This window comes from Chiloscyllium punctatum, chromosome 18 (assembly GCF_047496795.1).
Source record: "Chiloscyllium punctatum isolate Juve2018m chromosome 18, sChiPun1.3, whole genome shotgun sequence".
Lineage (NCBI taxonomy): Eukaryota > Metazoa > Chordata > Chondrichthyes > Orectolobiformes > Hemiscylliidae > Chiloscyllium > Chiloscyllium punctatum.
Genome location: NC_092756.1, coordinates 96,809,433 through 96,826,794, shown reverse-complemented (window position 1 = coordinate 96,826,794; position 17,362 = coordinate 96,809,433). Strand labels below are relative to the sequence as shown.

Genomic DNA, 17,362 nt, shown 5'->3' with positions numbered 1-17,362 from the left:
GTAAGATTTGTTATTCATTTAGAAATATTAGGAAGTCAAATCGATGCATAAAAATAAGATCAGAATATAGAACATTAAAATGGGTCTGAAACAGCCCGAGAGAGATTATCCCTTGTCCTCTAATTCCATTTGAAGATTATAGTTCACTCAAGTCTAAATAAATAGCCCAATTATAGAGATAAATTACAGTTGACTTCGGACTTCACTCCACATGTCTAACCACACACACACGCACGTAAAATTCCTCCTCCTGGCCAAGTTAATCCATTTTCAGCAAAGTACGTCATCCCAAAGCATTGGGAATGTTTTCATTTTAAATTCACAAAAAGCACAGAGAGAGGATAAGGGGGAGTGACATTTTCAATCCCATTCGGTTCAGTCACTTGGTTTTTGCTTAGGTTTTTCTGAAAAAGGAGGCACAGTATTGATTCAGTTCACCTTCATTCATCAGAACTGATGCAAGAAAGGCAAAGTTTCGAAACGTGCTTCCTGTAAAATCAAATAGTTACTTCCAGGTTTACAGTGTTCCTTCCTCATAATCTGATCTGTTTGTAGTGTCAGTACACAATCCTAGTTCGATAGTAATGGGGAATAGTGATTATGACTAGCAATGAGAGACAATGTCAAACTGTTCCTCTTGCACTCATCAGGACAGGTGCAAGAATTCCAAATTTTTCTGCCAATGTCCTTTTAAATGTTGGCATTCTTGCATCAGTCCAGATGAGTGCAAGTTGACCTGTTTCAATACCATGTCTCCTTTATTAGCAATCCTCGACCATTGTGTTACCATGAGACTGTGAAGCTAATGTGATTGAAAAGCCATCAGTCACATTTGTCTCAACCTGTCTCAGTGCTTGTTGGAATTTGTCTTGCATTGATGCACAGCGTTCACTTTCCTCCTGATTCCAGCCTGGTTTGAGGCCAGCTTACCCTATCCTGTGGCCATGCAGTCACTGTGACACAGCTGGGGACCAGGCTCACCTGTCACTTGACATTCTAACAATAACGGCGCTCTCTTCCTTTCAAACAGGCACAAACGGCACTCCGACGGCCTGTTCACCAGCGAGCTCAGTAAGGTCAGAAATACAGCCGTGGCTCGAAACATCATCAACTCCATTCTGGCAGCACAGGCACGGTAAGGGGCCAGGATGTGCTCCCAGATGGTGGTGGGCGGGATATGAGACTACTCCCTGCCACAGCCCGGGAGGGTCTGCTTGTCTCGGCGGTGGGGGGGTGAGGATTTGGGCCAGAGAGGGGTCTAGCACTTTCACCCTCAGTGTGTGAGCACCTGGGTTCATACACATTGCACCTGTCACAACCTCAGGAAGACCCAAAGTGTTATTCAGTGATGGACAATGACCAATTCCTGAAACCTTATTCTCTGATTTCATCCACATTTTCGTTCCAGCTCAAAATCAAATAGCACAAAAGTGAAGAGGCACCTCAGTGACACACAGGACTCAACTCATCAAGATTCTTCGGCCATGTTGCCAAATGTGCTCGAGTTACCATCAACCCTCCAGCTCAATGAGGGAAGGTGAGCGGAAAATCATTATTAAACAGGCATTGCCTCCTCACATTGTTCAATCTTTAATTATATCCTACGCGGTAACGTCAGCAAACCTAGAATGATAAAAATGTTTTTCTTTTGTGCACACTTCCTATCTGCAAAACCTTCAATCACAGATTGATGCCAGCTTTTCTAAAATCTGAACTCCCAAGGCCACATAATGGTGATTTCCTATGTAAACATGTCACACTGTATCTGTAACTTGGTACCTAGGGTGGCACTGTTTCCTGTTACCTGTCTCCTGAACTGTGCTGTAGAAGAATCCAAACCAAAACTGCTTGCCTGCTGAAGGCTTTGCAGTTGGATCAGAAATGGAAACAAATCCCATTGATATTTGAAAAAAAAGCAAAATATCGAAAATTAAAATGTGGACTGAAATACTTCCAAAGGCCCAAGTTGGATTTTCTCTCCTTCGTTAATTCCATTTGAAGACTACTGTTTGCTCAAAACTAAACAAATGGCCCAATGTTTGGAAATAAATTTCAGGTGGCTCAGGTCGTGACTCTCCTTGTGTGACAACACACCCAGGAAATTCCTCTCCCTGGGCACGTTAATCCATTTCCAATAAGTTTCTTCAAAAAACATTAATGATAGAATCTGTTCCCAACGCCTTGGGTGTGCGTTTATTTTGCAGTGCCAACTCTTGAACGTAGTTGCTTCTCAGATTTATAGCATTAATTCTTCACAATTGGGTGGCAAGATCTATTTGCATCTTCTCTGCCATTCAGTATGATCATGGCTGACCTCTTAGCATTGAGAGTTCCACATTCTCCTAACCCTTGACCCCAACTGCCGACCTCAATTTTAAAGTTAAGCATTAATACCCTCCTCCAACACCTTCTGAGGCAGAGATTGGCAAATCGCTGAAGTTCCTATGTTACTTTTACCCTTGAACATGGTTATTGGTTCCAGTCAATGCTGACACATTCACTCTTAGTCTTGCTTTCATCATTTTCTGCAGTGATTCCCATTGGCCAGTCACAGCTTCAATAGATGACCAGATATGTGAGATCATTCGCCAGCTCGTAATGAGTCAGCAAATATATTCCTTACTGAGCGTAATGGACTTGCAATGAACAGGTAATTCCAGGGGGTTTACAATTCATTGAATAAATGCCGCGTTGCTGTCTTGTCAACTTGAAGAGGGGACGGGGCCCGAGGGGTGGTGCGGTAGCTGGACATTGTTCCAACATGGCATCAAATCTACAGGGTAAATGTTGGGAGGATGTTTCCATTGGTCGGAGAGACCACAACCCGAGGGCACAGCCTTAGAGTAAAGCCTTTAGAATGGAGATGAGGAGAAACCTCTTCAACCAGAGAGTGGGGAGTCTGTGGAATTCATTGCCTCAGAAGGACGTGGAGGCCGGGTCATTGAGTATATTTAAGACTAAGGATAGATAGATTCTTGAGTGTCAAGGCGATCCTGGGTTACAGGGAGAAAGTGGGAGAATGGGGGTGAGAAACTTTTCAGCCATGATTGAATCGTAGAGCAGACTCAATGACTTAAATGGCCTAATTTCTGCTCTTATGTCGTATGGTCTTATTAACTCACACAGAACAGCTAAAGTTCAGGAAACCTGGTCAGCATGGACGAGTTGGACCGAAGGGTCTGTTTCCGTGCTGTATGACACTATGCCTGGGGATACATATCTGGATTCATTTCTTCAAATGGCTGGGAGACGTGGGAAAAGGCAATCCCGGCTTTTCAACTCTCCGTCCAATAACAGTGACATACAGACCCTGTGACGTGTACTCTGTGAACCCAGAGCTTGGGGAAAGTAAACTTCAAATCTAAGGCACATTCTTCAGACAGGAACACAAGAAGCACTGCTTCACCCATGAACATCGGGACCGCCCCACTCTCCCCCGCCCCCCACATCCCCTCCCCCCAATAAAAAGCTGTGGAGGTTATGGGTCAACTGGACTCTCCCAGACTGTGATTGAGATATTTGATTGGGTATTGAAGGGTCAAAGGCAAGTAAACATGGGATAGAGATAAGGTTGTGTCATAATCTGAATAGTTAATATCAAGCTTGTGAGGGACTGAATGGCCTCCTTTAGTTCCTACTATTCGGGTTTCCATAGAGCCATGCAACATTGAAAGAGGCCCTTCGGCCCATCATATCCATGCCAACCAACAAACATCAAACTACACTAATCCCACTAACCTGCACTTGGTCCATAGCCTACTCAGGCCCAGCATTTTAATAGCTCATAGAATCCCTGCAGTGCAAGGGGAGGTCATTCAGCCCATCAAGTTTGTACTGGCTATCCAAAGAGCATCCACCCCCCCCCCCCAAACCCAGCCTCGTACTCCCATATGGGGCTTTTACCATGGCTAATCTACTTTACCTGCACACTATGGGCAATACTGCATGGTCAATCCACTTTGAACTGTGGGGAGAATCTGGAGCACCCAGAGGAAACCCACGCAGACACAGGGAAAACATGCAAACACCACACAGACAGTCACCCAAGGGTGGAATCGAACCGGGCTCCCTGGCGCTGTGAGGCAGCTGTGCTAACCACTGAGCCACCATGCCGCCAGATGCTTCTGAATTGTTACAAGAGTATTTGCCTCCACCAACCTCTCAGTTTGACCATTTCTTTTTTTTTATTTGAAGGCACCAAAGACTGATCACCGTCTTGTGGAAGACACCGACAGGGTCTCACCTCAGTGAGGGGGTGGGGAGGGCGACTTAGTGCCCAAATTTCTCTCCCTCATTCCTCTCACCTCTCTCTCTCTCTCAGAAAAGTCCAGAGCCTCCGTGAGACAACCAGGATCCCTTGCAAGTGACAGGAGTGAATTTTCATATTGCGGGCTGGTTTGGGTTTACCCTGCTGGAGTCCCTGTCCATGTGAATTTGTGATCCTACTGTAAATAATCTGTGCCTAGGGGGGAAAATGAAGGGATATTTTGGTTAAATTTTTAGAAGTTTTCAAACTCTGCTTCTCTGCACAGTCTGCAAGAGCCAATTCACTGAATCATATTAAAACATAATTGGCTACCACACTTCCATCCTATTTTGAGTAATCCCAAATAACTAAATGGCATCATGGTGTGCTAAAGAGCCCCTTCCTGTGCTATACTGTTCTAGGTGCTCCATTCTGACTCGATTCAATTACTTGAATCTTTAAGTACACTCTCCTACCATCTCCACACCTTCATCCTTAATGGCCCTGCATTCTCGAATTAAAATCTCTCCGATACTTATGTTGTTAAACTTGAAAGGGTTCAGAAAAGATATTCAAGGATGTTGCCAGAGTTGGAGGGTTTGAGCTATAGGGAGAGGCTGAATAGGCTGGGGCTGTTTTCCCTGGAGCATTGGAGACTGAGGAGTGACCTTATAGAGGTTAATAAAACCATGAGGGGCGTGGATAGGGTAAATAATTAAGGTCAAGATTAGAGTGGTGCTGGAAAAGCACAGCAGGTCAGGCAGCAACTGAGGAGCAGGAAAATCGACGTTTCGGGCAAAAGTCCTCCATCACCCCACTCTAATCTCCAGCATCTGCAGTACCCACTTCCTCCTAAATAGCTAAGGTCTTTTCCCTGGGGTGGGGGAATCCAGAACTAGAGGGCATAGTTTAGCATGAGAGGGGAAAGATTTAAAAGAGACTTAAGGGGCAACCTTTTCACGCAGAGGGTGGTACGTGTATGGAATGAGCTGCCAGAGGAAGTGGTGGAGGCTGATACAATTACAACATTTAAAAGGCTGGATGGGTATATGAATAGGAAGGATATGGGCCAAGCGCTGGCAAATGGGACTAGATTAGACTCCTGACAGTGTGGAAACAGGCCCTTCGGCCCAACCAGTCCACACCAACCCTCTGAAGAGTAACCAACCCAGACCTATTTCCCTCTGACTAATGCACCTAACACTATGGACAATTTAGCATGGCCAATTCACCTGACCTGCACATCTTTAGACCGTGGGAGGAAACTGGAGCACCCGGAGGAAACCCGCACAGACACAGAGAGAATGTGCAAGCTCCACACAGACAGTCGCCCAAGGCTGGAATCGAACCTGGGACCCTGGTGCTGTGAGGCAGCAGTGCTAACCACTGAGCTACCATGTCACCCACAGTGCTGACCATATCTGGTCAGCATGGATGGGTTGGACCGAAGGGTCTGTTTCGTGCTATACCCCTCTATGACTCTACTTGGATGAGTGCCAGAGATTGAGGGAGTAAATTGATGCTGAGAGTCATGGGCGCTTGGTTACAAAAGACAGCTCTGTTCCCAATCTGATCACCTCATTGGAACACGCCAAGTGGGCGGTGAGCTCAAGATTGGGCTCCACTGCAATGCCTTATGCAGTCCAATAGCCCGATGACTTTAACTGTCATGAATCCCACCCCCCTCAATAGCTATGGGGTGCTTTGGTTCTCTGTCCTGAAATCCAGCCCAATTTTGGCGGTGGGGTGGGAGGTGTCAGGGGGCAGGTGAAATACTGAAGTAGAGGAAGCGTGCACAGTATGAGTGAAACTATCGATCCAAAGCCTGCATGAGGATATGTGGGACAGAACAGGGCTTTAGCAGCCAATTTCCAAGGACAGGAGGGGCATTAACTAGAAAAAGCAGATTCAAATTAGCAACAGAACCAGAGGGGAAGCAAGCTGACTTATCCTTTCAAACAGCAATTGGGCATAATCTAGAATGCATAGCCTGAGATGCTGCTGGAAGGCTATTCTTTCAAAATACATTGGATAAATGTTTGAAGTAGAAACTATTTGCAGGATGTTGGGAAAAAGGCAGCTGTTTGGACACCACTTTCAAAGAGCCAACATCAGATCAATAGGCTGCATGACTTCATTCTACTGATGTATCATCTGAAATATTCCAATTCGAACTGATCCCAGAGGGGCCCCGACCCTCCAGAGGTGCTGGCGTCAACACCAGTCACTATATTTCCAGGGAGATCCTCCTGTTCGGTTGGGGTGTATGATGGCTCTGTTGTTAGCGCTGCTCTCTCACAGTGCCAGGGATCTGGGTTCAGTTCCACCCCTGGGTGACTGTCTATGTGGAGTTTGCACATTCTCCATATGGGTTTGCTCCGGTTTCCTCCCATAGTCCAAAGATGTGCAGGTTAGGATGGATTAGCCATGGTAAACTGCCCATGGTGTCCAAGAATAGGGTAGGGAGAATGCTTTTTGGAGAGTTAGTTTGGACTCAATGGGTTGAATGGCCTGCTCTCACACTGTAGGGATTCTATGTCCCATGGTATTGGTGCTTGTGGTATCCTTTAGAGTGCCACATTGTGGAGTGTGTGTGGTAGGACTGGGCATTGAGAATGTGTGCATCTTCCTGGTCTCTCTCAGCTGCCCAGCCAGTCTGGCATGTCTAGTGGATATGGCATCTTCTCAATCTCCCCCTCCCCTGGCATTTGATCTGTTCAAACCTCAAGTGCAGAGAAATGGTGAACTTGTTCTTCATAGCTGCATCCACAAATTAAGTTGGGGCAGATATTTCCCTCTCCTTCTCCCTCTCATCCACAGTTAATTCAATAACAAGAGTATTTATACCGTGTAAACTGTGATCTTTGTGATAGTCTTGATGGTGTCCATTGTACTTTCTGTAATATGTTCTCAACAGAACTGGTATTTATTTATTTATTGCATGTTTCTATATTTCTGTAGTGTATTATGAGAAGTTGGCTGATTTTTAATGACCATGAAAATAAAATCTTGTATAATACCAACAGAGATGGATTTTGTTGTGATTTCCCGTCACTCTCAGGAGGGCAGTGACCATTAGCACACAGAGTGTCTGGATGGTCAGGCTATCACAACCCTAGCACTTGCTTCAGCAGCACACTGATTTACAAATTCTCATCCTTCTAGTCTAATCCCTCCACAATATTTCCCTCTCCCCAGTCTCCTCCCACTCCCTCAACTCTCAGTGATCTCTTTGCTCCTCAGCAAAGAGAATACCCCCCACTAATTTTTAATTCCTTCACCACTGGTGGCTGATCCTTCATTTGCTATGGGCCACAGGCTTTGGAAACCCTGGCTGAGCACTGATTTGCTGTCTTCCCTGTCATTTTCCTCCTACAAGATATTCCTGGATGTCTCCCTCTGTCTCAAGTCACAGGTTGATTTGAGGATTTGCAGTGCTATGTTCTGTCCTCAGAATCATTTTCATCTCGAACCTTCCAATTTTAGACATTGATCTTTCCACTGCTTGGGAAAGATGGGCTGAATAGCCTCTTGGTGCATTGCAAGCTTTCATAAGAACTCCCCATTTTTCTTCTGTACCCCTGAGAGCTCTACAAATCCCTTAATCATTTTGAAATGTATTCTTTCATGGCATTGCTGACTTGGAAAGCACTTGTTGTGAATTAGGCTTGAACTGAGTGGCTTGCTGGGACACTTTACGAGGATCATGGGTGATCCAGCATTCCTCATGTCCACTCTCCTGCCCTTCCCCGGTAACCCTAGATTCCCCACCTGATTGAGAATCGATCTCAGCTGTAAACATACATGAGGCCTCTGCCCCCACAGCTCTCGGTGACAAGGAGTTCCAAAGACTCACAACCCTCTTACAGAAGAAATTCCTCCTCATCTCAGCCTGAAATTGATGCCCCTTTATTCTGAGGCTGTGCCCTCTGCTCTGAGCCTCTCCTATGATGGGAAACACCCTCTCAGCATTGACCCTGTCAAGTCCCTTCAGAATCCCTTATGTTTCAATGAGCTAACTTCATCGAAACCTCATAACCTGGGTGGCACGGTGGCACAGTGGTTAGCACTGCTGCCTCATACCGCCAGAGATCTGGGTTCAATTCCTGCCTCAGGCGAATCTCTGTGTAGAGTTTGCACATTCTCCCCCTGTCAGCATGGGTTTCCTCCAGGTGCTCCGGTTTCCTCCCACAATCCAAAAATGTGCAGGTTAGGTGAATTGGCCATGTTAAATTGCTCGTAGTGTTAGGTAAATGTAGGGGAATGGGTCTGGGTGGGTTGCGCATCAGTGTGGACTTGTTGGGCCAAAGGGCCTGTTTCCACACTGTAAGTAATCTTTAAAAAAAACTCTCATTCTTCTAAACTCCAGGGATTAGAGACCCAATCTGTTTAGCCTTTGCTCATAATTATGAGAATAATTTGGTTATGAACAACTATACTCATACCAATGTGTGTGCATGTGTGACAGTGCATGCCTGTCTGTGTGCATATATGTATGTTTGTGTTTGTATCTGCAATTACGTTTCTATGTGCGTATGTGTTTGTGTGTGTATACATGTTTGTATCTGTGAATGTGTTTGTGTTTGCATATGTGTTTGTAATGTGCTTATGTGTTTGTGTGTGCGAATGTGTTTGTGTGTGCTTAAGTGTTTATATATGTATACGTGTTTGTATGTGTGAACGTGTTTGTCTGTGTGTACATGTTTGTATGTGCAAATGTGTTTGCATGTGCAAATGTGTTTGTATGTGTGTACGTTTGTGTGTGAGAACGTGTTTGTGTGCAAGTGTGTTTGTGTCAGAACACGTTTGTATGTGCGTACATGTTTGCATGTGTGTGCATGTTTGTGTGTGCAAACATGTTTGTGTGTGAGAATGTGCTTGTGTGCGAATATGTTTGTATGTGCAAATGTGTTTCTGTGTACAAACATGTTTCTGTGTACAAACACTTTTGTATTTGCATGCAGGTTTATATGTGTGAACGTGTTTGTATGTGCAAACGTGCTTATATGTGCATGCATGCTTGTATGTGTGAATGTGTTTGTGTGTGAGTATGTATTTGCATGTGAGTATGTGTCTGTATGTGCATATGTGTTTGTATGTGCATATATGTTTATATGTGTGTACGTGTTTGTATATGCGTACATGTTTGCATGTGCGTGCATGTTTGTGTGTACAAACGTGTTTGTGTGTGAGAATGTGCTTGTTTGTATATGCGGGCATATTTGTATGTGCAAATGCGTTTCTGTGTGCGAACATGTTTCTCTGTGCAAACGTGTTTGTGTGTGCATGCATGTTTATATGTGTGAACACGTTTGTATGTGTGAACGTGTTTGTGTGTGCAAATGTGTTTGTATGTGTGAACGTGTTTGTATGTGCATACGTGTTTGTGTGTGCGTATGTGTTTGTGTGTGTATACGTGTTTGTATGTGTGTATGTGTTTGTATGTGCATGCGTGTTTGTGTGTGCGTATGTGCATACTTGTTTGTATGTGCATACGTGTTTGTGTGTGCATACGTGTTTGTGTGTGCGTATGTGTTTGTGTGTGCATACTTGTTTGTATGTGCATACGTGTTTGTGTGTGCATACGTGATTGTGTGTGCATACATGTTTGTGTGTGCATACGTGATTGTGTGTGCATATGTGTTTGTGTGTGCATATGTGTTTGTGTGTGCATACGTGTTTGTGTGTGCATACGTGTTTGTGTGTGCATACGTGATTGTGTGTTCATACGTGTTTGTATGTGCATACGTGTTTGTGTGTGCATACGTGTTTGTGTGTGCGTATGTGTTTGTGTGTGCATACTTGTTTGTATGTGCATACGTGTTTGTGTGTGCATACGTGATTGTGTGTTCATACGTGTTTGTATGTGCATACGTGTTTGTATGTGCATACGTGTTTGTGTGTGCATATGTGTTTGTGTGTGCATACTTGTTTGTATGTGCATACGTGTTTGTGTGTGCATACGTGATTGTGTGTGCATACGTGTTTGTATGTGCATACGTGTTTGTGTGTGCGTATGTGTTTGTGTGTGCATACTTGTTTGTGTGTGCATACGTGATTGTGTGTGCAAGTGTGTTTGTGTGTGCATACTTGTTTGTGTGTGCATACGTGATTGTGTGTGCATACTTGTTTGTATGTGCATACTTGTTTGTATGTGCATACGTGTTTGTGTGTGCATACGTGTTTGTGTGTGCATATGTGTTTGTGTGTGCGTATGTGTTTGTGTGCGTGCATGCCCACCCTAACCCAGCTTACCCACCCACCCTTACCCAATTATACATCTGTAAGTTAACCCACTCACTGACCCACTGTAAAGCTGTTTATTCTGAAACATTCCCATGTGCTATTAAATATTTATCCCAATACAGCGACTTGTGCCATAATGAAGGGGAATGCTGGCTTCTGATTTGTTTCTTTCCACTGCTGCCTCTGGGGGGGTTCCCATACTGGATTCTGCAGGATCTGACAGTGGACAATTGGCCAGAAATAGGGGGTAGCACACAGAAGGAGGTATAGGCCACTCGGCCCTTCAAACCTGCTGTGCCATCTGAGGGGATCACCCCTGATCTGGCAGTGACCGCAGTTCCACCTTCCTGTCTGTGGTCTCAATAGCCCTTGGCTCCCAGATCTGTCAATGGAATGTAATTGTGTAGTTCTGTGTCTGATGGGGGTTGGAGAGAGAGAGAGGAGGGTTCTGATACTGTTCAGAAAATCTGTGTCCGTGTCTTAATCCAGAAAGCAAGTTAGTAACAGACAGCACTGGGGCCAATCTTTACTCACTCCCACATTTATTTGCGGAGCCAAAGGTTACAAGCATTCACCTCCAAACCCAGAGCTCCTGTAGTGCTGAGGCAGTGTCCCTGCCTCTGAGCCAGAAACCCCAGATTCGAGTCCCACTTGCTCCAGTGGTCTAGCATTGCATACCTGAACACGTTTATTCAAAATATCTCCCCCTTTGAACTCCAAGTTTTTGTGGTATGGTGATAGTGTCCCTACCTCTGAGTCAGAAGGCCTGGGTTAAACTCTGACCTTCACTAGAGATATGTCCGAGCAGGGTGATTTAATAAAATATGATGGATTATCAGAGACACGTGGCAATATAGAGTTGAAGTGAAAACCAGATCAGCTACAATCTTATTAATTGACAAAGCAGGAGATGAGTGGTCTACTTGTTATTGTAGGGTCATCGAGTCATAGAGAGGTTAAGCACAGAAACAGACCTTTCATTCCAACTCATCCATGCCAACCAGATATCCTAAATTAATCCAGTCCCTTTTGCCAGCACCTAGCCCATATCCTTCTAATCCCTTCATATTCATATACCCATCCAGATGCCTTTTAAATGCTGTAATTGTACCAGCCTCCACCACCTCCTCTGGCTGCTCATTCCACACATGCATCACCCTCTGTGTGAAAACGTTGACCCATTGGTCTCTTTCAAATCTTTCCCCTCTCACCTTAAACATCCAAATCCATTTCTCACTAATGCTCCCAATCCTGTTCAAACAGGGGTCTCCTTATCTGTGATCAAAACTGAAATACCAATGAAACACAATTAACGTACAATTCACAGAAAAAGACCAAGGACAATTTTACCTAAACATTCATAAAAAATGGCTGTGTGCCGTGTGGACCTCAATGGGTTAATCACTATTGAATGTCACAGAGAGAGAGAGCAGGAACTGAGATGGTTAGACAGGCAGTGTTTTGAACATATCTTTTTCCTCCTCCCATTCTGGTGATGTCATTGCCTGTCACAGAGAAAGAGAGAGAGAGAGGATTTAGCATTAATTTTCTCCCAAACCCCACGGATCGAGAAACCTGCTGGGATTCTGAGGCGAGAGCTCCCAGCCCTCAATCCCTATATCTATCGCGGAGGATGGAACTGAGCTTATTAATTGACATCTTGCAAACTGGTGACCAGGATGCAGTACAGAATGCACTGCTAGAATTCAACAGAGAGGTGAGGTGCCTGTCTGAGAGAGAGAGAGAGAGAGAATCACATTTCCAGACTGTTTATAACAAACAAATATATCTTTGCGTTACCCTCCTTCTCCTTCCCCCTAACCCTACAACCTCTGTCAGTGCTTCCAGCTGCTGACTCTGACCACATAACTGCGAGGGGGGCTTGGGGAGTGGGGGTAGTGTGTTACACATTTTTTTTTATAAATAAGATTATTTAACCTGTGCTTTTGGTCAGTGCAGTTAAACAATCCAGGCCACACAAACCAAATTCCCCCCCCCCCCCCGGCTTAGATATTTAATCCCCAGGTGAGAATGATCGTATTTTTTTGGTGGGGTGGGGGTGGTGGTAGGAATTACTGAGCTGGACAGTCAACTGGGTTTAGTTTCTGCTGCATTTGACCAAATGTCAGTGTTTTCAGTTTTAAGTCCACCCCTCCCCTCCCTCCCCTAGAATGTATATAAATCCTCAGAACTACTGTTCTGATCTGATTCAATCCAAATCTGACTTGCGATATTAATTCGCTCTAGTTGGGGTGGTTAGACAGATGTGATTGAAACGCCAACTAATTCTCTATCACCCTGGGAGTCACAGGAGGGTTTAACAGCTTTGGTTGCAAGTTAAAACACTTTAAGTAAAAACTAGGATAATTTATTCATCTACCTAAGGTGTGAGTTCAGTTTTAAATCAATGTATCTTATTGAAGGGGAAGTGTAATGTATTTTAAGGTGTTTGGTCACTGTGCCAGAGTTAGCGATAGGAGAATGAGAGAATAGACCAGGGGAATCGGACTATTAACGTGACACTGGGGTCACACTTTACAAAATGCTCCTGATATGTTATGTTGAAACTTTCCAAACTACAAATGATTTCCAACCAAATCAAACCTGGGTAGGGCATTTTTAAAATTCATTTACAAGGCTGTGAATGTCACTTGTTAGACCATTATTTATTGTCCCGTCCCTCGTTGCCCCTTGAGAAGGTGGGGGTGAGCTGCCTTCTTGAACCGTTACAGTCCATGTGCTGTGGGTTGATCCACAATGCCCTTAGGGAGGGAATTCCAGGATTTTGACCGAACAATACTTGGAGATGTCTGTGAGTGATGTGACGTTACTAATGGCTGACAATAATCTGGGGGTTGATGTCTGGTTGGATTGGAGTGCAGGCGTAATGAGCTCTCGTTGCTGTTGTACTATATGCACATTTGCTCTCCACACTTACAAAGGGATATATTGGCGTTGAGATTAAAACTTTACCAGGTTGGTCCCTGTACCGAGAGACTGAGAAAATGGAGCGGATATTCTCTGATGTTAGGAAGAATGAGAGGTGATCTCATTGAGACAGACACGATTCTAAAGGGACCTGATAGGGCAGATGCTGAAAGCTTCTTTTGACATTCATTTTATGGGACGTGGATGTCACTGACTGGGCCAGCAGTTATTGCCCCGTCCCTAGTTGCCCCTTGAGAAGGTGGGGGTGAGCTGCCTTCTTGAACCGCTGCAGTCCATGTGCTGTAGGTACACCCACAATGACCTTAGGGAGGGAATTTTAGGATTTTGACCCAGTGACAGTGAAGGAACGGTGATATATTTCCAAGTCAGGATGGTGAGAGGCTCGGAGGGGAACTTGCAGGGGGTGGTGTTCCCATGTATCTGCTGCCCTTGTCCTTCTAGATGGAAGTGGTCGTGGGTTTGGAAGATTATCCTTCTGGATTAGTGGTGCTGGAAGAGCACAGCAGTTCAGGCAGCATCCAACGAGCAGCGAAATCAACGTTTCGGGCAAAAGCCCTGCTCGTTGGATGCTGCCTGAACTGCTGTGCTCTTCCAGCACCACTAATCCAGTATTTGGTTTTCAGCATCTGCAGTCATTGTTTTTACCAAGATTATCCTTCTGACAGGGGAATCTAAAATATGGGAACACAGCCTCAGGATAAGGGGCTGATCATTCCGGACTGAGCTGTGCTGTATTTTTTGAAGGTGAGCGTGCAGTAAAGTGGAGCTGAAAACCAGTGACAGCCATGATTGTATGGAATGGTGAAGCAGATGTGAGGGGCCGAATGGCCTACTCCTGCTTCTGTTTCCTGTGGTAATATCCAGTGATGTTTCACACCTTGCCCACACCCCGGATGCAGTTCTGACTTTTCTGCTAGTTGGCTGGGAGGAACTTAAATTATTTTGTGGAAAATTATTTCACAGAGAAATTACTAATTTATTTTCACCATTCACATATTCCAGTCTGGTTGGATTAATTCTGAAACACGCATCTTGACGAAGAAATACAGTGTCAATGTGAAATATTTTAACCGGAAATGTTACTACTTAGAGGAAGTGAAATATGCAGAGCAACTGCATAAGTAATATTGTTTTACACTGAGGTTGGTGTTAAGTCCAATAGGATGCATTCGAAATAATGCATCTGAATGAAGATCCATGTTTCCCATGTGCTGGCAGATGGGATTATTTTCATATCCCTGAACTGTGTAAGTAGGCCATTCAGCCCATCGAGTCCACACAGATGTTCCGAAGAGCATCCTGTCCAGACCCACCGCATCCCTGTAACCTTACATTTCCCATGACCAAATCACCTAGCCTGCACAGCCCAGGACACTATGGACAGTTTAACATGGCCAATCCACCCTAATCTACACATCTTTGGAATCCCATGCAGACACAGGGAGAACTTGCAGAGACAGTCACCCAAAGGTGGAATTGAACCCAGGTCCCTGGCACTGTGAGGTAGCAGTGCTAGCCACTGTGCTGGATTAATTTGGAATGGCATCATGGTTAGTACAGACATGGTGGGCCGAAGGGTCTGTTTCTATGCTTCTTTCAGTATAATAACCTTCAGGATAGGACGGGAGTAGGTCCCTTTAGCTGTTCCCCATTCAATATAGTAACAGCGGGTTCTCTCCATCAATGGCATGTTCCTGCCCAAGCCCATCCCTTCGAATGTCAATCTATCAATCTCAGCCTCGAGTATACTCGGTGACTAAGCATCAGCAGCTCTCTGGTCTAACAACCTCATTATTGTTCTCAAATCCTTCTGTGAACTCACTCCTCCCTCCTTCCGTTATCCAATCCACCTCTCTGTGATATCTGATCTCCTGTAATTCCACCAGCCCCATGTGTTCCTGATTCTAATTGCTCCACTATTGGTGTAGCCAAGCCTTCAGCTCCCTGGGCCCTAAATTCTGCCATGCCCTCTTTGATGCCTGTCTTTCAAAACCTCGCTTCGCCTCTTGAATTCACCTTTCACAACCTCCCTCCCCAACCAAGCATTTGCTCATCTGATGTAATACCTTCTTAAGTGGCGTGGTGTCTAGCTTAATGCTCATATGAAGCACTGTGGAATGTTTCATTGCGTCAAGGCCGCTATATAAATATAACTTGTTGCTGTGAATCTTTGGACTTGTTGTCAATCCTTTAAGTGAAGAAATCTTGCCTCATCTCAGTCCTAAATGGCTGAGTCCTTATCCTGAGGCTGTGACCCCATCTTCTAGCCTGGAGTGGGTTTGGGGATGGTTGACACTCTCCTAACATTGACCCTGTCAAACCTGATAAGAATTTCATCTGTTTCAGTGAGCTCCCTTGTACATAGATCAACCTGAAGACTGCAAGATCAAAAAAGAACTTGCATTTATATATTACCTTTCAAGGCCTTCAGAGTTTCACAACCCATTTACAGGGGTATAGGCACTGTTGCAATGAAGGAAATGTGTGCAAAGCAAGATCCCACAAGCAGCAACACGGTGACTTCCACATAGTGTTGGTTGACAGCGGGGTGTAAATTGTTCGTGACAATCGGGGGAACTTTACAGCAAGTTACTTGCTCACTTTCTGAAGGCAGACTCTGTATGGCAGCTCTGTGTGAAAGAAAGCTCCTGAGACAGTGCGGGGCTCCCTCAGCACCGGCACTGAGAGTCTCTGGCTTGGATCACGGCGTTCAGATCCCAGAGTGAGTCCCTACCCAACAATCTTCTAACACGGAGGTGGGAGGGTCATCCACCGAGCTGCACTCAAGTTACGAGTGTACATCTGACAGTACATCACAATGTTAGTGATGAGAAAAAGCAGCGCATATGTTTACCAGAATGATATTGGGAGCCAAGACTTACATTGAGATATATTTAATGTCATGTGTGTTACACATACAGTGAAAAGTGTTGTTGAGAATCACCACTCTTTGGCACCATCTTAAAGCACAGAAAAAACACAAAATTCAACCAGAAAATGCAGCAATAGAGTTCATCTTTACTTTTCCTTCTTGTTTCATGCTAAATACTGAGAACATGGTGGAACATTCCTTAATGTAGAAGCTTAAGGGACAATTTAATCAGAACTTTCCAGGTATGTAGGGAACACACTGGACAAATAGAGAGAGGCGACTTCTTGAGGGTAAAAACAAGGACTGCAGATGCTGAAAACCAGAGTCTAGATCAGAGTGGTGCTGGAAAAGCACAGCAGGTCAGGCAGCATCCGAGGAGCAGGAAAATTGATGTTTCGGGAAAAAGCTTAGCTCTTTCCTGGTCCTCGGATGCTGCCTGACCTACTGCGCTTTTCCAGCACCACACTAATCTAAAATCCTTCAGGGTGTCCAGCACTCGGGAGCATTAGCCTGAAAATTTGAGTCAGAGCTTTAAGGAGTGAAGTTGTTAAACCTGTTTATACACAGACAAGACAGTTAGAAGTTTGGAATTCTCTTCCACAAATGGCAATTTAAGTCAAAAATTCAGGTTTAGAAATGATAATGTACTGATCCACCCTGGGCTTGTCTTTTCAGGGATACGAGGTGAGTTGTGACATTTCCAAACTTGACAGGTTTTTCCTTTTAATTGATTGATTCTAAACCTGATGTTTTTTTGAATCATAGAATGGAGGCCATTTGGCCCATCGGACTCTCCAAAGAGCATCTCACCCTGTCCCTGCCTTTCCCAGGGCTAACCCACCCAGCCTGCGCAACCCAGGACACTATGGACAATTTTACCACGGCCAATCCATCCTAACCTGCACAGCTTTGGATTGTGGGAGGAAACCAGAGCACATCTACAGGGAGAATGTGCAAATTCCACCCAAACAGTTGCCCAAGGCTGGAATTGAACCCAGGCCCCCTAGTGCTGTAAGGCAGCAGTGCTAACCACTGAGCCACTGTGACAC

At 44.9% G+C, this 17,362-nt stretch overlaps 1 protein-coding gene across 2 annotated transcripts in view; it reads left to right on the top strand.

Moving 5' to 3' along the window:
• Positions 1-11,998: 11,998 nt before the first annotated feature.
• Positions 11,999-17,362, top strand: part of LOC140489378 (chaperone Ric-8A) — a 38,365-nt gene continuing 33,001 nt past the window's right edge. For both annotated transcript variants that reach the window (XM_072588870.1, XM_072588869.1), the window contains exon 1: positions 11,999-12,209. In XM_072588870.1, coding sequence (XP_072444971.1) covers positions 12,126-12,209 — 84 coding nt within the window. In that variant the 5' untranslated portion in view covers positions 11,999-12,125. The remainder of the gene's footprint in view (positions 12,210-17,362) is intronic.